This window comes from Schistocerca americana, chromosome 8, assembly GCF_021461395.2.
Source record: "Schistocerca americana isolate TAMUIC-IGC-003095 chromosome 8, iqSchAmer2.1, whole genome shotgun sequence".
Taxonomy (NCBI): Eukaryota; Metazoa; Arthropoda; class Insecta; order Orthoptera; family Acrididae; genus Schistocerca; species Schistocerca americana.
Window position 1 is genome coordinate 194,851,785 of NC_060126.1, and position 19,450 is coordinate 194,871,234.

The 19,450-nt window shown below is 36.9% G+C and overlaps 2 protein-coding genes across 6 annotated transcripts in view; one reads left to right on the forward strand and one right to left on the reverse strand.

The window, feature by feature from the left end:
* Window positions 1-212: 212 nt before the first annotated feature.
* On the reverse strand, window positions 213-14,811 carry LOC124544801 (ATP synthase subunit delta, mitochondrial). Its single transcript, XM_047123485.1, has 4 exons — window positions 14,758-14,811; window positions 14,510-14,653; window positions 2,990-3,187; window positions 213-523 (listed from the first exon to the last, which is right to left on the reverse strand). The coding sequence occupies exons 2-4, from the start codon at window positions 14,630-14,632 to the stop codon at window positions 356-358; spliced, it is 489 nt and encodes a 162-aa protein (XP_046979441.1). The 5' UTR covers window positions 14,633-14,653; window positions 14,758-14,811; the 3' UTR covers window positions 213-355.
* Window positions 14,812-14,852: 41 nt separating this feature from the next.
* LOC124544656 (inhibitor of nuclear factor kappa-B kinase subunit alpha) overlaps window positions 14,853-19,450 on the forward strand; it is a 177,210-nt gene continuing 172,612 nt past the window's right edge. Inside the window, exons 1-2 of one of the 5 annotated variants that reach the window (XM_047123274.1) lie at window positions 14,853-14,864; window positions 18,488-18,492. Coding sequence is in view for 2 of the 5 variants with exons in the window: in XM_047123270.1 (XP_046979226.1) it covers window positions 15,003-15,028; window positions 18,488-18,492 (31 nt within the window). In the remaining 3 variants the exon portion in view is untranslated. Of the gene's footprint in view, window positions 14,865-14,920; window positions 15,029-15,125; window positions 15,260-15,804; window positions 15,834-18,487; window positions 18,493-19,450 lie in introns of those variants that run through there. The other 4 variants (XM_047123270.1, XM_047123272.1, XM_047123271.1 and 1 more) reach the window with 4 other exon arrangements.

The following is a 19,450-nucleotide window of genomic DNA, read 5'->3' on the forward strand; positions in this document are numbered from 1 at the left end:
AAACTTTGGGCAATTACTGAAGAATGAATGATCATGTATGTATAAAAACTGACATGACAAAACAGACAAGTGACTGCCCTGACAACTAGCAGATTGCTTATTGCAGATATTATTTGGTAAAACTGAAATTAATTTTTCACAATGAACTGCACTAATTTTGCCCAAGGCAGCCATTTTGGGTTGGAAAATTTGTACATTGTACAGCAGCAACCTTGACAAGAGTGACAACTTTTTATTATTAACATTTTTCAGGAAGTACATGTGGCGTCCACATACAATGTTACACTGATTCATGTACAAGAAACCTAAACAAATAATATTCAGCTACAGTCCTTTGTACTGCATTCATGTATATCTAACTGACAGCCTTTGACAATGCTTCTGCAACTTCAACCGCAATCGCTGCTTCTGCTTTGGCACGATCATCTGCCGCTGCTGATAGTTCTGACTGTGCTTTCGTTACAATATCACGAATGGCACTAGGGTCCAAATTCTCTACTGGGTGAGCCTCTTCTGCCAGGACCTATAAGAAATTTTCATGGTGTAATAAAGGAAAAAGCAATATCGTGCATTACCAAACTAACAAAAGGACCACAAGACTATAACTGTTTTGTAAAACATTTAACACCACCTATATGGAACATTGCTAATTGGTTTGACATACAATATATGCATAGCTTTAAAGAAATTTCCAGGAAGGTAAGAATCAGCAATGCTTTCTCTGAACTCTCCAAAATAAATATTGCCTTAGTTCATTATTTAGAACATTCAGAAGTACTAAACTTCCATGGAATGAATAAAACAACAGGATGTATACAAGGACAAGGAAAAATGCCCGGATTTCCCAGTTAAAAACACACTCTCTCCTGGGTCAAAATACACTTTTTTCGTGTTAAGTAATAGTATACTTTTTCTTGGAACTGTAAAACTTATCAATCCTTTGAATGGTTATGGGCTCATACACTGGCGTAGAATTTCTGAGCCCTTTTGAAAACGAAACTCAGAAAAAAGATCATTTACGCTGCATATTTTTGTATTACGAAAGTATAAATTCGAATTCCACCAAACAGTGCATGTTACTCTCCAAAGTATTGAAATCGAGATTGTGATGCGCTTCTGTAAGCCAGTCATAGCTCATGTCACGTGATGTAGTCAGCCAATAGCATTATGACTGTTAAGTAGCACGTGCACACGAACAGGAAAAGTTAATGGTGTACATTAATATGCATAGTGTTGCTACAAGAAAAGCAGAGCTTTCACATATAATATTGGTCTCTACGATTAATAAGCTGCAAGAGAAGCTAAACTTTCACGTATAATGTTGATCTTTTTTTGCGAGTGTTACACTTTAAGATACATCACACAAATGTGCCAGTAAAAGTTTTAATACCAAGATAAATGTCTGATCTTCTGGGCTCGAAATTTTTTCTATATGGTCATACTCAAATACTTGCTTTTTAAATGAGAGTCAACCGAGGTTCTAGGCGCTTCAGTCTGCAACTGTGCGACCGCTACAGTCTAAAGTTCGTATCCTGCCTCGGGCATGGATGTGTGTGGTGTCCTTAGGTTAGATAGGTTTAAGTAGTTCTACGTTCTAGGGGACTGATGACCTCAGATGTTAAGTCCCATAGTGCTCAGAGCCACGTGAACCATTTTTTTCAGTACTTGCCAGAGAGCGCCAGATAACAGGCGTCACCGCGCTTGCGCAGCTACAATGCCGCAGTAAGCCCGTATTGTTCGTACGTATAAAACATTAAAAGATCTTACATTATATCATAAAAGAAACAAGGCATTAGAAGAATTCCGTGAACCATACTAAAACGGATAGTTCAGCTTAAAGTGCACATTCCTATGTCCAGATTCGGTTGGAAATTTTCTTGGAGTACCAGTACTGTACTGTCTCATTTGTTTTTTTATTATGGCATAATGCCATACGTGCTACAAGTTGAAAACAGCCAATAGTGTGGAATTAAACACTTCGTTTCAAATAAACTGACTCAGCAGAAAATATTAATAAAGCCATATTTCTTTAGCAAACCGACAAAAATAACTTCACTGTTCTGCAAGGCGATTAATGCTTGACTGAAATTGCCAACCGAGGCAGATACCCCGGTTTGCTCCCAGAGAATATGGCAGCTTAACGCACGCCAGTAAAATTTTGCCGGGTAGCATCTTGCTGCTTGCTTACACAGCTAACAGCCACACTTTTGTAGCCAGAAGTGTGAGAAGGTACATGCGCGACTCAACTGCGCATGCACATGGGTCCGCTCGCAACTGCTCACACGAATCTAATGTAAAGTTTTGACGCCATGCTCATCGGAGGCAATGCGTTGTTACGAAGCATTGCATAGTCTTCCTAAAGCCTTTGAAACATTTTTCTACCGGCAGACACTTGTATGAGCACTGTGTTATGTTGTGTACATGGTACATTTCCTTTGCAACTTAACTTTTATTTTAGTTTTTTTCTCTTGTTTATGTTTTATTGCTGCAGTATTACTTTGCAGTAACGAGATGCAGTAATATCCTTTGTTAGAGTATTATTTCTTATCAGTCAAAATTACAAAAAATTAACTGAAAACTAAGACAAAAATATCCTGGAGTTCTAAAAAATTCCCCGGGTTTTTCCCGGATGAAAAAATTCCCTGATCTCCCGGTTGTCCCGGGTCGTACACACCCTGAACAATATGGTGATAATGCATTGCTGTGGCCTACAAAATATGTATTGCATCAGCTGTTGCAATAGCAATGTCAAAGAAAACTTGACTTTGAATTACGTAAATAACACTTTTCTTGGCCATTTTGGTCCATTGTCAGTTGAACTCTGCCCACTTACACCTATAAATATTTATGGTTATTGTGCATATAGTCTGTAATCTTAATCCTAGAAATGAAATATAATCACTTAAGTTACATACTCCACATACAAGGTTTTGGTTACTCAAGGAACAAACTTTTTAAAATACATTGAATACCTTGTAGCTGATGTTACCTGAACAGATGAATCCTCATTAATACTTATAGTGCCACTGGAGACAAATATCTTTTTACTACTTCCATCATTTTCAAAAACTGTAACAATTCCTGGCTGCAGGACAGCCAGAGTAGGGACATGGCGTGGTAGAATACCAAATGTACCACTGAATGATGGCACATCTACTTGACGTACACTCGCATTTTCATAAAAAACCTGTAGGACAAAACGTAATGAATAACATTGTTTAATGTATAACTGGAATATGAATGACACTTAAGTTTTCCAAAACTTCAATGTCGAGACAATGATGATCAAAATTTACTGAAGATTATACAGAAATTACCTGCATTACAGAGATGATTCACCACAGTGAAAAGCTCTTCCTGTTCTACAGGCTTAGCCTCTAATCAGTATGGTATATACTCAGAAGGCCTAAATATTTATCTGAGGAACACATGCATATGTACATATTCAATGGGCTTGTGTGGTAAATGGACCAGACAAGCAGTGACACCAATCATCTTATGAAGAGTACCTGAGCATTGATCCTCACATGTGGCCAGGACTTTTCCTGCTATTTCCAAAATGTGGAGTAGGCAGTACATTGGATAGAAAGCCTACCTCAGGCCTATGTTGCAGATTCTGTCAGATTGCACTTAATATGAAGACAATATGTTGCACCCAATGTTATCCAAACCATTACATTTAGCAGCACTCTATTCAACAATGCAGAATGCCAGATGCAGTCACCATGATGGAATTTATCACACATTCCACTATCAATGTAGCAACAGTTTGAAGTGTGAATCATTTCAAAATATTACATTTTGCCATGCCAGCAATGACATTTACATGTTCATTGTAATTTGCGATTTCCAGAGCCTTCACAATGGCAGACACGGCACATGGCATTTCTCTTTGAGTGGCTACCAATTCTTGGGTAATGGCCTTTTTAAGTGCTTGCAGTGTTGTGGGATGATGTTTGTACACTAGAGCCTTTAAATGTCCCCAAAGAAAAAAATCAAGGCGATTAATCAGGTGATCTTGAGGGCCATGCGATGTCTTCTTGCAAAGAAGCAAGAAGACCAGAAACTAATTCGCACAACAATTTCATAGAACACCAAGAGGTTGTTGATCCGTCTTGCTGGAACTGCACTTCTCGATCTTCATGATCTGCAATAAACTTCTTTAGCCTAGGTTGGAGGAAGGTCTCTAGCATGCGACAATAACGGTTTGAATTAACTGTTACTGTGTGGCCACCTTCTTTGAAAAAATACAATCCCCACACAAAACATTCAGCAATGGCACACCAAACTGTCACACGAGTGCTGTGTAGTGGTCGCTGATGAATTTCACGAGGGTTTTCCGCAGCCCTGTAGTAGAAATTCTGTTTGTTTACAGTTCCTGAAAAGTGGAAAGAGGCCTCATCCGAAGAAATAAAGTGCCAGGTGGAATGTTTTTAAGAATTTCCTCACAGGCAGCTCTGCGAGTTTCAAAATCTCTTTCATTTAATTCCTGGGTAACCATCATTTTGAAGGGGTGCATATGAAGTTCTATACGAAGAATTCTTCTTACACTCCTATCAGATAATCCCAGGGCAGTTGCATGTTTAAATGCTGAATGCACTGGTGATTGTGGCACCGACACACTACACATGCCACATTTTCCAGTATTGTTGCAGTCCAAGGACAGCCAGTAGCTTTTCCTTTCAGTGCTGAATCCTTTGATACCCACAGCTGAATAGTTTTGGTATCTGGGACATGATCATGTCAGCCAAGTTCGAATCATCTCTGAAACACTTGCAGAGTACTAATCAAAGAACCACCAAAGCCATACCATGGAGCACACTGAAAATGACACGTACACCGCTTTCAAAGAAAACACACTCCACATCAGTATCCTCACTACATCTCATCACCGTCAAATGCGGGAAGTTTTATTGCTGGACCCTGTATTTGTGGCAACATATGCCAAGTGTCATCACAAGCGAAAAAGAGACATCAGCTAGTATTAAAAAAAATTACTTTTAACACACCATATGCAGATCTCTGGCCACAGATTACTCAGGAAGATGTCATCTTCAGAAGAAAAAACTGGCATTATAAGGACTGCAGGAACATAGGTTAGAGACTTTAAAAAAGGAAGTACTGAGGTTGAAGTTAGATACAGTGAGAATTGGTGAAGTTTGGTGACAGGAGGAACAGGACTTCTGGTCAGCTGATTACAGCATTACAAATACAAAATCAAATTGGAGTAAAGCAGAAATTGGAGTAAAGCAGGAGTAGATTTAATAATGAATCAGAAAACTGAAATGTGGGTAAGGTACTATGAACAGCATAGTAAAGCATTACTGCAGCCAAATTGGACATGGGCAACGTCCACCACAGCAGTACAAGTTCTTATGCCAACCATTTCAGCAGATGAAGATTGAAGAAATTATTCATCTAGTTGAGGGAGACAATTTAATTGTGATGGGAGACTGGAATTCGATAGTATGAAAAGAAGGAAAACTTATAGGTGATTGTAGACTGGGGGAAAGGAATGAAAGAGGAAGCCGCTACATAGAGTTTTGCCATAGAGCATAATTTTATCATAGCTAACACTTGGTTTGAGAATCATGAAAGAAGGTTTTATACTTGGAAGAGATCTGGAGGTACCAGAAGGTTTCAGAATGATTATATAATGGCAAGAAAGATTTCAGAGCCAGAATTGAAACTGGAAGACATTTCCAGGGGCAGACGTGGACTCCAACCAAAATGTATTGTTTATTTAAACTAAAGAAACTGCAGAAAGGTAGGAAATTAAGGAGATGAGACTTTAAGAGTCTCAAAGGGAGCATTAGACAAGGATTGACTAGAATGGGGGAAAGAAGAGAGATGAAACGGCGAAAACAGCAGAGGGGATCAAACAGCAAACGAACCAAGCAGAAGGGAATACAAACATCTAAAAAATGAGACTGACAGGAAATGCAAAATGGCTAAGCAGGAATGGCTAGAGGGCAAATGTAATCATATATAGCATCATAGAGTATTTCACTAGCAGACAGATATACACTGCTTATAGGAAAATTAAAGATACCTTGGAGAAAGAGAAGCAGCTATATGGATATCAAGAACTTTTATGGAAAACCAGTACTAAGCAAAGAAAGTAAAGCTGACAAGTGGAAGGAGTATATGGACGGGTCTATACAAGGCAGTAGAAGAGAAAATAATCTTTGTCATATGTCATGTTATATACAATCATTTGATTGAAACATTGGTGATTCATCAGTGAAAATGCCTACCTAAGTTTACCTCAGAACAAGATACATTGAAACAAAGCTTATAGATGCTTCCAGAGGCACATTACAACATAAAAAGATAATTACATGTTAGATTTCCTCCAATTTCTTTTAATTTCCACAGTGGTTTAAAATCATTCGTTTGAAGTATTTTTCATGTTTGTTTCTCTAGTTTATAAATATGGACATACTTGAAAGAGCACGTATTTTCATAAAAGTAGTATATATCTAGATATTTAGATACATAGTTTATAAGTATGGACACACATAAAAAGAACACATACCTCCATTAAAAGGGAACATAAGCATACACATAGAACATAATTTAGAAGAGACAGGAAAACAAAACAAATGTAATATCACCTAACTTGTCTTCCTCATTTTATAAGATCATCCACATTGTAGAAGCATTTGCTTTTTAATTATTTTTCAATGTTTACACCTGTGGGTTCTAGCTTGCAGTCTTTCAACTTTGAACACACTTGTTGTTAAGCTTCAAAGCCATTTTCGAAAAATGTTAGTCTGTGGCAAGGTAACATGTAATCTTGTTTGTGCATTGTTTCATAACCATGTGTAAAAGAATTTCCCTAAAAAAAAAAAAAAAAAAGAGGTGGGTTTTCTAACTGAAAGATAAATGTCAGTAGTCAAGGCTTACAAATGCATGACTGGAACAAACAATAGACAGTCATAGCTCTGATAATTTTTTTCTGCAGCTTGAACACTGTGAGAAGGCACCCTTCAACTCCCCAAAAAATTATGCCGTATCTTACAACTGATATAAAATATGCACGATACACAATTTTCCTAACAGCTAAGTCAGTTACTTTATTTAGAACCCCCACTCCGTAAACAAAACTATTTAACCGCTCCAGTGAGCAATCCACATGAACAGTCCATGACAGGTTTTTGTTTATGGCCACTCCCAGAAATTTAACAGATTCTGCAGTTATCATTTCTATGCCTTCATAACTTAACAGTGTTATATATTCAACAGTTAGTTTGAAGTGTACAATTTGTGTTTTTGTTAGATTGAGTTTAATAGCATTACTATTTATCCAATTTTGTAGTCTTTGAAGAGAATTTCGTTTTCTGTGCTAATTCTTAAGTGTTTTTGCAGCAAACTACTGCTACTGAGTCATCTCCATACAGAATTGTATCCGAAGTTACCTTACCTGGAATGTCATTTATATAATATAGAAATAGTAATGGGCCTAGTATGGACCCCTAGGGAACACCTGCTTACATTCCCTTCCAACTAGAGCAAGCCTTCTCACCCTTATGTTGTAAAACTACCCTCTGTTTCCTATTTTTGTGAACTAACTTAAAGATTTTTCATGGAAGCCATAAGGAGCTAATTTAAGGAGCAGCTGCTTATGGTTTACCATATCAAATGCCTTATTGAGGTCGCAGAACATAATGGATACGCTCTCCCTGTTATCGAGGCATTTGCTTATTTTAGAGATTAGTTCATTAGTAGCATGCACAGTGCTTCGGCCCTTCCTAAATTCATACTGATTAATAAGAATAAAATTATGTTTTTTATTATATTTTTCTAGTTAGTTACACACTACTTGCTCAAATATTTTAGAAATAATTGGTAGTATTGATACTGGGCAAAAATTTCCTATTCCTGTTGTCTGCCCTTTCTGTAGATAGGTCGAACTTCCACATACTTCAGCCTGTCCGGAAAGCAGCCCTCATAAAACGATTTATTTATTATGTGACAGAGTTGGGGTGCAATATTATGACATCCTGCCTTTATTATTTTTGTTTGACTTCATCCCAGCCCACAGATTTGAAATTTTTTAGGGATTTTATAATATTAGCCACTTCTTAGCAGGATACATGGGTGAATTTGAATTCTACTGATCTGGGCCACATTACATTGGGACTTGTGTGGTGGATGGAGATTGTCAATTTTGTTAGAATTTATGAAATACCTGTTAAATTCTTCGTAAATATGTCTGGAGTTTGTAATCATTTCCACATCTATTTCTAATTTATGACTAAAAATTTGTCTTTTTCAGCACCTATTTCAGCCCTGATAATCTGCCATACAGCTTTTGATTTATTTGTGGCATCTGGTATGTATTTACTGTTTGCCATTTGTTTTGCCTGTTTAACTACTCTACCAAATATTCTTTTGTATTTGTTTACATAGCTGACAAACTCGACATCATGGTTGTTCTTTGCTTCCATACGCAGTTTCCTCTTTCTAATACTAGAGATCCCAATGCCTTCAGTTACCCACGAGTGGGTAACTGATTAAATCAGATGACGCTGAGGGAATTACAATACGAAATGAGACATGTGAATTAGTAAATGAGATTATTTATTTGGTAAGTAGAATAATGGATGATGGTAAAAGTAGAGAGGAGTTAAAATATAGACTGGCAATGCCAATGAAAGTGTCTCTGGAGAAGAGAAATTTTTTAACACTGAATATGAATTTAAGAGTCAGGAAGTCTTTTCAGAAAGCTTTTATCTGTAAAGTAGCCAGGTATTAAAGTGAAACAATGACGGTAAACAGTTTAAGCAAGAATAGAATTGACACTTTTCAAATGTGGTTCTACAGGAGAATACTGACAATTATATGGGTAAGTCATGTAACTAATGAAGGAGTACTGAACAGAATTGAGGGGAAAAAAATTGTGGTACACCCTGGCTAGAAGAAGGGATCGGTTGACACGACCCATTCTGAGACATCAAGGGATAACCAATTTAGTATTGGTGGGAATTGTGAAGGGTAAAACTTTTAGAGTGAGGCCAAGAGATAAATAAAGTATCCAAATTCAGAAGAATGTAAGTTGCAGTAGTTATCTGGAGATGATGAGGCTTGCCCAGGATGCAGTAGCATGAAGAGCTGCATCAAACGAGTCTTTGGACTGAACATGACGACGACGCATTAGTAGTATGCTTTATGATAGCCAACTGTGGGAGGAGGAGGGGGGATGGTGGAGATAAACTTAAATATAATGTTACATGAGTTTAAAACAATCCCAAAACAGAAATTATGTACTAAAAGCAGTGGAAGAACAGTTAATGAAAAGTTTTCCAGAGGATCTACAGGATGTCTTTTCTAATGAATATAGGCTAGCACAAACAGTGCGTAATCATACAAATATAAGAAGACCCCATAAGGAGGCTCATAACACTAAAGCTCATTGAGTAATTACATCTCTTATTTAACTGTGCAGCATTGCTGTATACATTTTCTAGCCTGTGCAGACATTTTAAGTTTCTTGTTTCCATAAACAAATCATTGCCCCCCCCCCCCCCCCCCCCATCTTACACACACACACACACACACACACACACACACACACACACACACACACACACACACTTGCAATGTCTCACACTTTTAAGAGCATCTTTCAACCAACCAAGGGCTTTAGTCTTACTATAGAATGTCAAGGCAAATGGAACTGCCTCACCTGGTGAGAGAGCCAGTACCTATATCATGTACATTACGTTTAGGCCCTACATGATGAAAGAATCTAATAGTTAGAGTTTACTGGATAGGGGGTGTAGTACTCTTTAGACACATTGCACATGTTTCACTAAATTGAAATTTTCGTTATCACAAACAATGACTGGTAGTGAGTGATATACTTTACAGCACAAATATCTATTCAGTGGCAACAGGTGTAGTTTGTATTAGCACTAGCCTTAACCCTTCTGCTACCGAGATTATTTTACACCGTCCAGTTACCAAGGTGGGTAATATAATTGCCCCGGGTCAACATTATGAAATTTTTTGCTATTATAGGTTGTACACTCAAAATAATTAACAATGTCAATTATTAATTTAAACTGGTCGTTTATTAAAGATCTGAAGCAATCATTATTAGTAAATCTAATTTTACGGTCTTCATTTCTCAGATACAACTCTAATTCTTACTTCCAACTGAATGTGTCTTCTTTACTTCAATTCCAATAGCTTAAAAAGCTTTTACAAATGCTGTACATGGTCCAGGGAGATTTCTTGCTCATTCTCCCAAGTACAGTTTCGCTAACCTGAAGGAAATGCCTGCTCCTGGAATCTTTCTGCCAGTCTGGATATTTTTGTGAGCACAGAATATACACATTTAGAGCGGTGATGTTTCCATGAATATTCAGTACAGCTAATGATTTGTTGTATGTACAGAGCTGTATTGTTTTGTCATCATATCATCCATCTACTACCCCTTTAGTCCCATTTTAGTGAGAAATTATGGCAGCTGTTTTCTTCTTCTTCTCAGACTCCTTTTGGTGATGGGCTGAAATGAAAACACCACTTCTTTTTCTTTGGAACATGTGAGACAATGGTCATCTTTTCTGTAAATCCAAATAACGAAGATTTTTCCTCTTGTTATACTATGCAAAAACACTTATTTCTCTTGTTTGCTCTAAGAGTTCCAACTGATGTTAAGTTGTAATCCAACAATTTTTCAACTAGCACTATAGAAGTAAAAAGTTATCTGTAGCGATTCCCCTTTCAGACTGAAAACCATATCCAACACACCACATTGCCCTTGATTTACTTCTCTCTGGTTGTCCATGCCTGTATATAATTTTAGATTGCATACATATCGATTTTTAGCACCTGGACATACCAATGTTTTTTTTCCATACTCCCCTGTTTTCTATATCGTATATACTCAAAATTGGCAGTTGCCAGTCTTACATCAACAGTTATGTACTCATTAAATTACATCCATCAGATGCCTCTTGCACTTTGTGCAACTGCAGATGCACAAGAATAAAAGTGCACGCACAAAGGTCTGTGGAAAGAATGCATTTACATGTACGTGTTCTCACGTCAATACATTGCCTCACTGTGCAAGCAACATGCTATGAATCCCCTTCTTTGGTTGAAACTGTGTGCTAACTTTATTGTAATGAAAAGGCAACAGAAAAAGAAAACACCAAATAGGCTGTAGGTAAAGAAGTAACAGAGGTATAAGAAATACGAAGTGACAATTTTATGTCTGCAAATTTCGAAGTAGATCACAGCGAGAGTTTAGAGTTTCTGCTTGGAAAACTGCAGCGATATAGCTGGCAATAAAATTTCATTAGCTAGTAAATGGTGACATACCAGTTTGAAGTATTTATTCTCATTTCAAAACAAAGTATTTCAGTGATTATTCCTGAAAGTGAGAAATATTGAAGGGAGAATCTTAGTCATGTAGATAAACATTCTTGTACTCGACAAATTTGGGAATTTCATTGGTGTCCGAATCAACTAGAACAGGCATTGTATTTTTCAATTTTGCATTTTTTGCATCATCAATGTACTTTATTTCAATTTTAGTAGTTTTTTGAGGAGCTAAACATATCCCATCACTTCTTTTATTCAACTGTCAGGCTCCCCAATTGTTGAGCTTTTAAGTTGCCAGAGCATAAATATTTGCTACTGTTTTCATATATGCTTACAATTTTTGTAAATTTTTTTTCTCAGTTTTTCTACTTATAAATTTATGATATCTTGCATTTCAGAAAAATTCAATTGGAGACCTTTTCTATAATACTTTATGCTCAGGACAACAGATCTCTAATTTTTACTCAATCTTCAGAAGAGCCACTCCATATGACTTTTTTGTTTGTAAATATCTAAAAAAGCTTAAGCATTCTTCTATGCTTCCTTTTGAATCAACAGACATTATTGCTCACAATTTGCTTCACAACATAACCTCAACATGCTACACATCGAACACACATGGGCCTCAGCTACCTGTTGTCTGCTAAAAAGCATAAAGATTCCCACTGTAGGCAGGTAGCAATGCACTTCACACATGGCCTCCATTTCCACGAAATGAGACATGCACAAAAGCAGATGCACAGTTGCATCATCTGAAATATATGTACATATGCAAGTTGAACACAAAAAAGGCATCATGTGGATGCACCTTTACAGCTGTAATTATTCATGTGTGCATTCAAAATGGTCTCAAAAATGTCTCTTATTGCATAAAACCTGTCAGTTTTACCTCCTATTCTGATGTAATGAGTTCTCATGACCCTGAGGTCAATTTCACCCTTTTCTTCCATTTCCAGATAAATTTACATATCATCTTGAAATAAAAATTATCAATCAATACAACGGAATTTGTTGATTTGAATTCACACACTAACATTTTGAAAAATATTATAGTTAACATCTTTTTAAAGTAAACCCCACATATCATCTTATATGTTCAAATTCACACATTTTAATGCAGCTGTCTGACCTTGTGAACAGTACAGACAATTTTAACAATAAAAAACTTAAATTTATTTATAAAAGGGTAACACTGACCCCCTAAATATTGTCCATTAGCACACACGCCTACATAGGGTGTAAAACAGTTTAATTTATAATCATTGTTTACAAATTAAGACTCTGGCAGCAATGAATTTAAATTAATAGTTAGTCCCGTACAGTTTGTTGTTATAAGCATTCTGTTTCTAGATAAGTTTGAGACTGGGTTTGTGCTTTAAGAATGGACACGACAGACTAACTTTATTACATAGTGAAGCTAAAGAATTAAGTAAAGTCATAACTAAAAAAAGAACTGCATTGCCTAAAACTTACCAAAGGTCTCCAAGGTGCAACAGAGTACTTAGACGTCATTAGGGAAGCATTGGAAGAAGTGATCTTGTTAATTAAAAAGAAGCTGTACTCCCTAAACCCCAGGTGAACAGATTATGGAAGAGAAGGAAGCTGTAGCTGAATCACCGGTTTCTTATTTAAAGTCTATGTGAAAAGAAAAACCAATAGTCCTTCAAACACAAAAAGAAAGAAAATTTATCTGACCCCTGGTGGTGGTAAGTTCCTATGGGAGCAAACTGCTGAGATCATCGGACCCTAGGCTTGACACACACACACACACACACACACACACACACACACACACACACGTCTACCCCACGCAGTTGTGACCCCCTGGTAAACCTGTTTTAGCTGTTCGTGCATTGAACATTGGTCCAGAATCATTACAAAGATCAAATGAAAATGCGGTTGCGCTACACAAAAAGCTCAAATTGTGTGCAGGTACATATAATACAAACTATTGTTTTCCTAGATGTTCCAACTCGTTCACAGTTAATGAACTTCCAAAGGCCAAGAAAAATCTCTTCTGAAAATGCGATAATTATTGGTAAGAAGAATAGCTTGATGTAATGAAATTGCCAGAGACTCTGGAAACTGATGATAGTGATTCTGATCCTCCAGATAATCCTGTTGAAGATTTGCTGCTCACTAAGTGCAAGTGGCAGTATCTTTTTCCAAATGACTTTGTTATGATGTAATTGGGGATAAAATTGGAAAGCACCCTTTTCACTGTGTGTTATTCAAAAAGTTGTAATATAGGAAAAGGTAGTTGAAGTAATACGGCTTCACTTCACTGACTCAATGAAAACTACATTTGTTCCAAAAGAACATCGTACATTATGGTCCCATTCTGTTATGTGATTGGCATGCTGATGGGTGAAACCCACCCACAGGCTGACAGGCAAAGAATTCTGTATAAATTTCCAGCAAGGATTTTACTAAAAGTTTTTTCCAGTGGTTTTAAATAAGGGAGTGATAATTATATTCATGGAAACAAATGTGTTTTTCACTGATGCCTAGCTTATCAACAATTGACATCCAGTTTTCAATGGGGATCATTGAGATCCCTTTACAAGGTTATACTCATACGGCACTACATTAATATTTATCCCAGGACCATTGTGCACATGATTATAATAAAAACAAATTTGAGGGGTCAATCTATGTTACCCGACATCAAGGGGTAACATTGAACCCTTCCATTTTTTCTACTATCTCATAAAAAATATAACACACTGTTCACTGTCAGTGTTTGTGTAGAAATAAGGCAAATAATAAAATTCACGAACAAAATCTGCATATGCAAGAGATATTCTACAAAAACATAAAAGGGGCCACTCTTATTCCCTATGGCGGTGAAATGGGTAATTCTGTTGGTAGCTGTAAATTAATACGCTCTATAGTCTTCTTCCCCAAAACAAATAAATGTGCATTTTGGATGCAACGTTTGAGTGCTGAAATTTAACTGCATCATTGTGCCCTACAAGGAGCAATAATGGACGCGTATGGCGGTATCTACTAAACAATTCTGAACAGGGAAAAGGACATGCTTCTAGTTCCGCAGAAAACATTAATTTTCATTTTCTTGCGATTATCTTTATACTTATCTTTTTCCTTGGTGCTGCATGAAATCAATTTGAATACTTAAAATTTATTGTGTCTACATACTTTAAAAAGTTACCTGGTTTGATGCAGCGAACGTAAATGACATTTCATCGGCATATCCTCTAGATGATGATATTAAGGGTGCTGTGCTGGACAACAGTCTGCTAGCAGGCCGAAATGAGCGACTAATTGCAGCCATATTTCTTCGTTGATTCAATGGCTGGAAATAATTGATAGAACATTACACGCAGACACAAATGCATATAATTCACAGACCTTGTAAGGAGGAATTATAGCACAATTCGCCACTTTTAATTTACAAACCAGAAATCAGGCAAGTAGACCCTTCAGGTCAAGTCAAAGATTCTTACCCGAAGGTCAGCCTTAGATAATAGAGCATCTATGGTTGAAGAGTTTTGTCGTTCTTTTTGGTAAAAAGTGACTCTCACCTTTAGTGTATTTGTGTATATTAATACGTAATAGTTACCTTAACAGTCGTCTGAAGACTTTGGTCTAACTTAATTCATTAGTTCTGTTACAAATTTTGCCTCGTAACTGATGATATTCGGATGATAAAACATTTGGACCATGCAGTGTTAGAAAACATTAATATTTTTAAATATTATATTAATGCAGCGTTTAAGATGCAGTTTATATCTAATGTCCAACTTTTAATTTTGACTGTTTGTTTACTTAATACTGAAAGAGGTTTAGTACCACCAAAATGTCTTTTCAGTAAGATCTTAGAGGAATGAGGAAGAATGCGCTTCCTGAGCCACAGGTGACAGTAGTGGGAGGGAGGTTATTGTTTAAGGTATTGTTACTAGTAAGTGTTATTGTGTAGATATTTTGGTATGTTAAATGTCATGCGAATAACTTATTTTATTTGCTTGCGTTGTCAGCAGTAGATTAATTAAGTCTTGTTTTCGCCGTAATCGAATGCTTTGCAATGAAGTACCAAAACCCTCCACCGCTGGCTTAATATTTTTGACATAGTTCCAAAGCAGTCTAGTAACTATACTTGGCAAGCACTGCTGTCTGTCTGTTAGAGGATTGTATTCCGAAATAAAATGTTTCCATTAATCGTAACTCGACGAAATAATTACTACAAGTGGCAAACGAAAGAGGAAAATGTGTTATGGTTGTCAGTTCCGTGCAATCAGTGAGATACTTCAGCTTACTTCACCAGTCAGAATTATTGTGTACTTTATGAATAGTAAGAAATAAAATGGTAGACACGTTAACTATGTGATTTACTTAGCGTAATTTATTAAACGCCCATAGAGGAAAAAATATCCCATACGAAGAATTGCTGGTAAAATTTAGTGTGTAATGTTATTTCAGGGATAGAGTGCTACTCAGATATTGAGCTGCAGACGGGCTTGTCTGCAACTTATGTGGTGAGTAGCAATGTATCCTTTCCAAAATATTATCATGTACGCTAACGATGTGGCATACAATAGGGGGTGTGACAGTCATTTAACATTTCAAAAAAAGAAAATCTACATCATTTCCCATGTGGTGCTTTTCAAAGTAAATTGGTATTGTGCATTCCAGCAGAATGCAACCATCTGTATCCTCGTGTTTGGAAGTAAAATTGTTTGAGACTGGGGAAGCCCAAAAACATTGTTGATATGGTTGTCGAATATGTTGGTAGACACTTCTCAATTTAAACTCGTAATAAATGTATTCCGAGTTGTCCTATGTATTGGATGAAACAAAACAAAGTTTACCTCCAAACAAAAAAATCAATTTCGTTCACACATGCACAGACTCCACAGTCTATAGGGGTGACAGTGTACAATGAATTAGGGCCAAAAACAAATTTACCAATGTAGCCAGATATTCTTAAAGTAAGGCTACAGAAGATTATTTGGGAGAAATGATACTAATTGGTAGAATTCATAAAAAATGAAATAATTATTAGTATTAGGATGCATAAGTTATTTATGTTTATGGCGAAGTTCTTACCACAATTTTGATGTGTCATTGTAAATCACATAATTTAAATTATGTATGTTAAATGGATCTAATAAACCATAGTTCACAAATCAGTTTTTAAATTAAGTCTTCATAGAGCTTATTTATTATCAACTTTTCAGATGCCTTGCCATTAGCAACACGATGCAACAGTTTGCAGCTTGTGGTCTAGCAGCTAGCATTGCTACCTCTGGATCACAGGGTCCCAGGTTCGATTCCTGACTGAGTTGGGGGATTTTCTCTGCCAAGGAACTGGGTGTTTTGTGTTGTCTTCATCATTTTAGCCTCCTCCTCCTCCCTAAATCTCGGTGTGTAGTTATATTCTCATTAGATACACAAGTCACAGCTCTCCCTTTTCACAAAGGAAAAGGAATAAAACCTTTGTAAGTGGGTGGCTGAACGTACACCCGAGGATCTACCAAGCAGTAGTAGCATGCAACATTATCAAATACAATAAATCTTTAAATATTTAATTGGTGGGATCCTATATACTAGTCACGAAACATGTTTCAACAGTTGATGGTAATGTTCAGTACTAATATAAAGAGAAGATGCTGGAACTAATTGGAAGTGCATGTGTAATTTAATTTTCTTTTATTTCTGTCATGTTCCTCTAAGAATTCTCAGCCATGGAGATTACCAGTTTTAGCTATGCAATAGCGATCTTCAGAACATCTTATTCTGCTGCATTGCAACAAATTATAAACATGTAACAATATCACTGTTGTTACTTTTAGATGTTTGTAATTTCTTGCAGTGCAGCAGATTGAGAGACTCTGAAGGTGGCTATTGAGTAGTCAAACCCATAATCTTGTTCAAAAGTGTTTGTGAAGAAGATTGTTATGAAAATTGTTTTTGGGTGGTGTACTTTTATGACCGTTCTCTAGCTGGCCATTTTATGTAAGATTTTACTGAACCATAACATTATACAGGTTTCAGTGCTCCAAATATAGGTAGCAAAAGGTCAGTCAACATAAACTTAATGAGTAAAAAATAAATTTAATCCCTTTGAACCTTTCCATGTGCAAATAACAAGTATTAAATTCAGATGGAATTATTTCAAATACGGTCGAGACATGCAGCACCCCAGATCTGAACTACGTTGATCTGGCTGATCGACAAATGAAGACTAATGCGCTTCAAAAGTACCTCATAGAAAGTTGTACTGTGTGTTTCAACACCTTGTGTGGACGTAGAATGTCTAGATACCAGCCTTTCCATATCATGACAGTAAGAGAAAGCTCATACCATCAATTCAGGATGAGATACTTGTGAGAAGACTACTGAAACTTGGGAAGACCTAGAAGTAGCAATACTTCACATCAGATATTCGCCACATTTCTACTGCTTGCAAGTCTCTCTCTCTAACTTTGTTGACAGTTCCCACAAAATTGGTAACATGATAGATCTGCTTTTTGTGTAATTAGAAAATTATAATTTTTCTGTAATTAAAAATGAACCTCAAGCCAAGACAATAGAAAATATTAGGTTTTAATCACCTGCACTGTTAAACAGACTACACAGAATCTGAATAAACTGATTTTTTATTTATTTTCTCTGAACTTTTAATTCCTTTATCAATATTTTTCTTAAGGCACACACATTGGTCAATAACACGCTAATGTACCTGCCATTTAATACATGGTATGTCAAAATCTATCTCGAGCAGAAAATTGGACATAATTTGGATCAGTCCTTGTATCCCTAAAATTGCCGGTTGATAGTGAAGGAGCAGTGCTATCCAACTGTGACAACAGTAATCAGAACGGGTACCTAAACGGATATGACCAAAATTAGAAAGATGTGAAGTAATTTTCTTTGAAAAAACCAAGAAACAACATTAATAATAGACAAAAATGAAGTATTCCATGTCAGTCATTAGGAACAGCTGTACTGTATGAGCCATGGACATTACCATTGGTGAGGTGGCTCATGTGACTCAGTGGTACAGATAGCCGTGCCATCAGTGCATCCACCATAGAGAGATATCTGTTGACAGGCCAGACAAACTGGTGGGTAGCAGCAGCCTTTTCAGTAATTGGAGGGGCAACAGTCTGCACGATAGACAAATCAGGCCTTGTAGAACACCTGGAAGCAAGGGAAAGTACGCCCATAAATTTTCTGCAGGCATGCAGCTCTATTGTATGGGTAAATGGTGGTGGCGGCATCCTGTAGGCTGAGTCTGCTCAGGAAGGTGTCATCATAAGGAGAAACAAAACCAGCATTCTACATGTCGATGCAAGGAATGTTAGATCCCTTAATTGGCTAGGTAGATTAGATAATTTAAAAAGTGAAATGGATAGTTTGAAGTTAGATATTGTGAGTGGGAACTAGTGAAGTTTGGCGGCAGGAGGAACAGGACTTCTAATCAGATGAAATAGTGAGTTGTAAATACAAAATGTGACAGGGGTAATGCAGGAGTAGGTTTAATGATGAATAAGAAAATAGGAATGTGGGTAAGCTATGAACAGCATAGTAATGCATTATCGTAGCCAAAAATCAAACAGTGGAAAATCCAGGGTGGAATGTAACAATATTATGAGAAGGAAAGTTTCCACTCACTATACAGGGTGTCTCACTTAACTCTGCCTCCTCAAATATATCTGGAACAATAGGTATTCAAAAACGGTTTTCACCAGCATGAACGTAAGGCAGGGGCTTATGAAACCCATATGCAATCAATAGCAAGAAAAATCACAAATGGTGGCATTGGTTGCATCACAATACATCAATTATATCCCAAGAAATTGCGCAGTGAAGTTGACACTTGAAATAAATGAAGCGCACAGCTAGCATGCGTCCTGAGACTCAAGCGTGCACCTCACACTGCTGGTAAACTTGATGTGATTGACGTACTATGTCAGTGGAGTGTTAATGTGTGGTGTGGCATTGTATGACAACACCTCATTGACACATATTTCATTGATGGCATTCCTAAAGGGGGATAGTTTATCCCCTTCTTGAGCTGTACCTTACTTGAACCGGTCAACCGCTTACAATGTGTCAAATAATTTGGTATCAAAATGATGGATGTCCT

What these genes read in the sequence shown, in the direction of transcription:
- LOC124544801 (XM_047123485.1), bottom strand. Translation starts at nt 14,632, where the DNA reads ATGGCTGCAATTAGTCGCTCATTTCGGCCTGCTAGCAGACTGTTGTCC. An exon ending in CGTTCGCTGCATCAAACCAG is followed by an intron (nt 3,188 to 14,509) that starts GTAACTTTTTAA and finishes TTTGTCCTACAG; the next exon opens with GTTTTTTATGAAAATGCGAG. An exon ending in ATGAGGATTCATCTGTTCAG is followed by an intron (nt 524 to 2,989) that starts GTAACATCAGCT and finishes AATTTCTTATAG; the next exon opens with GTCCTGGCAGAAGAGGCTCA.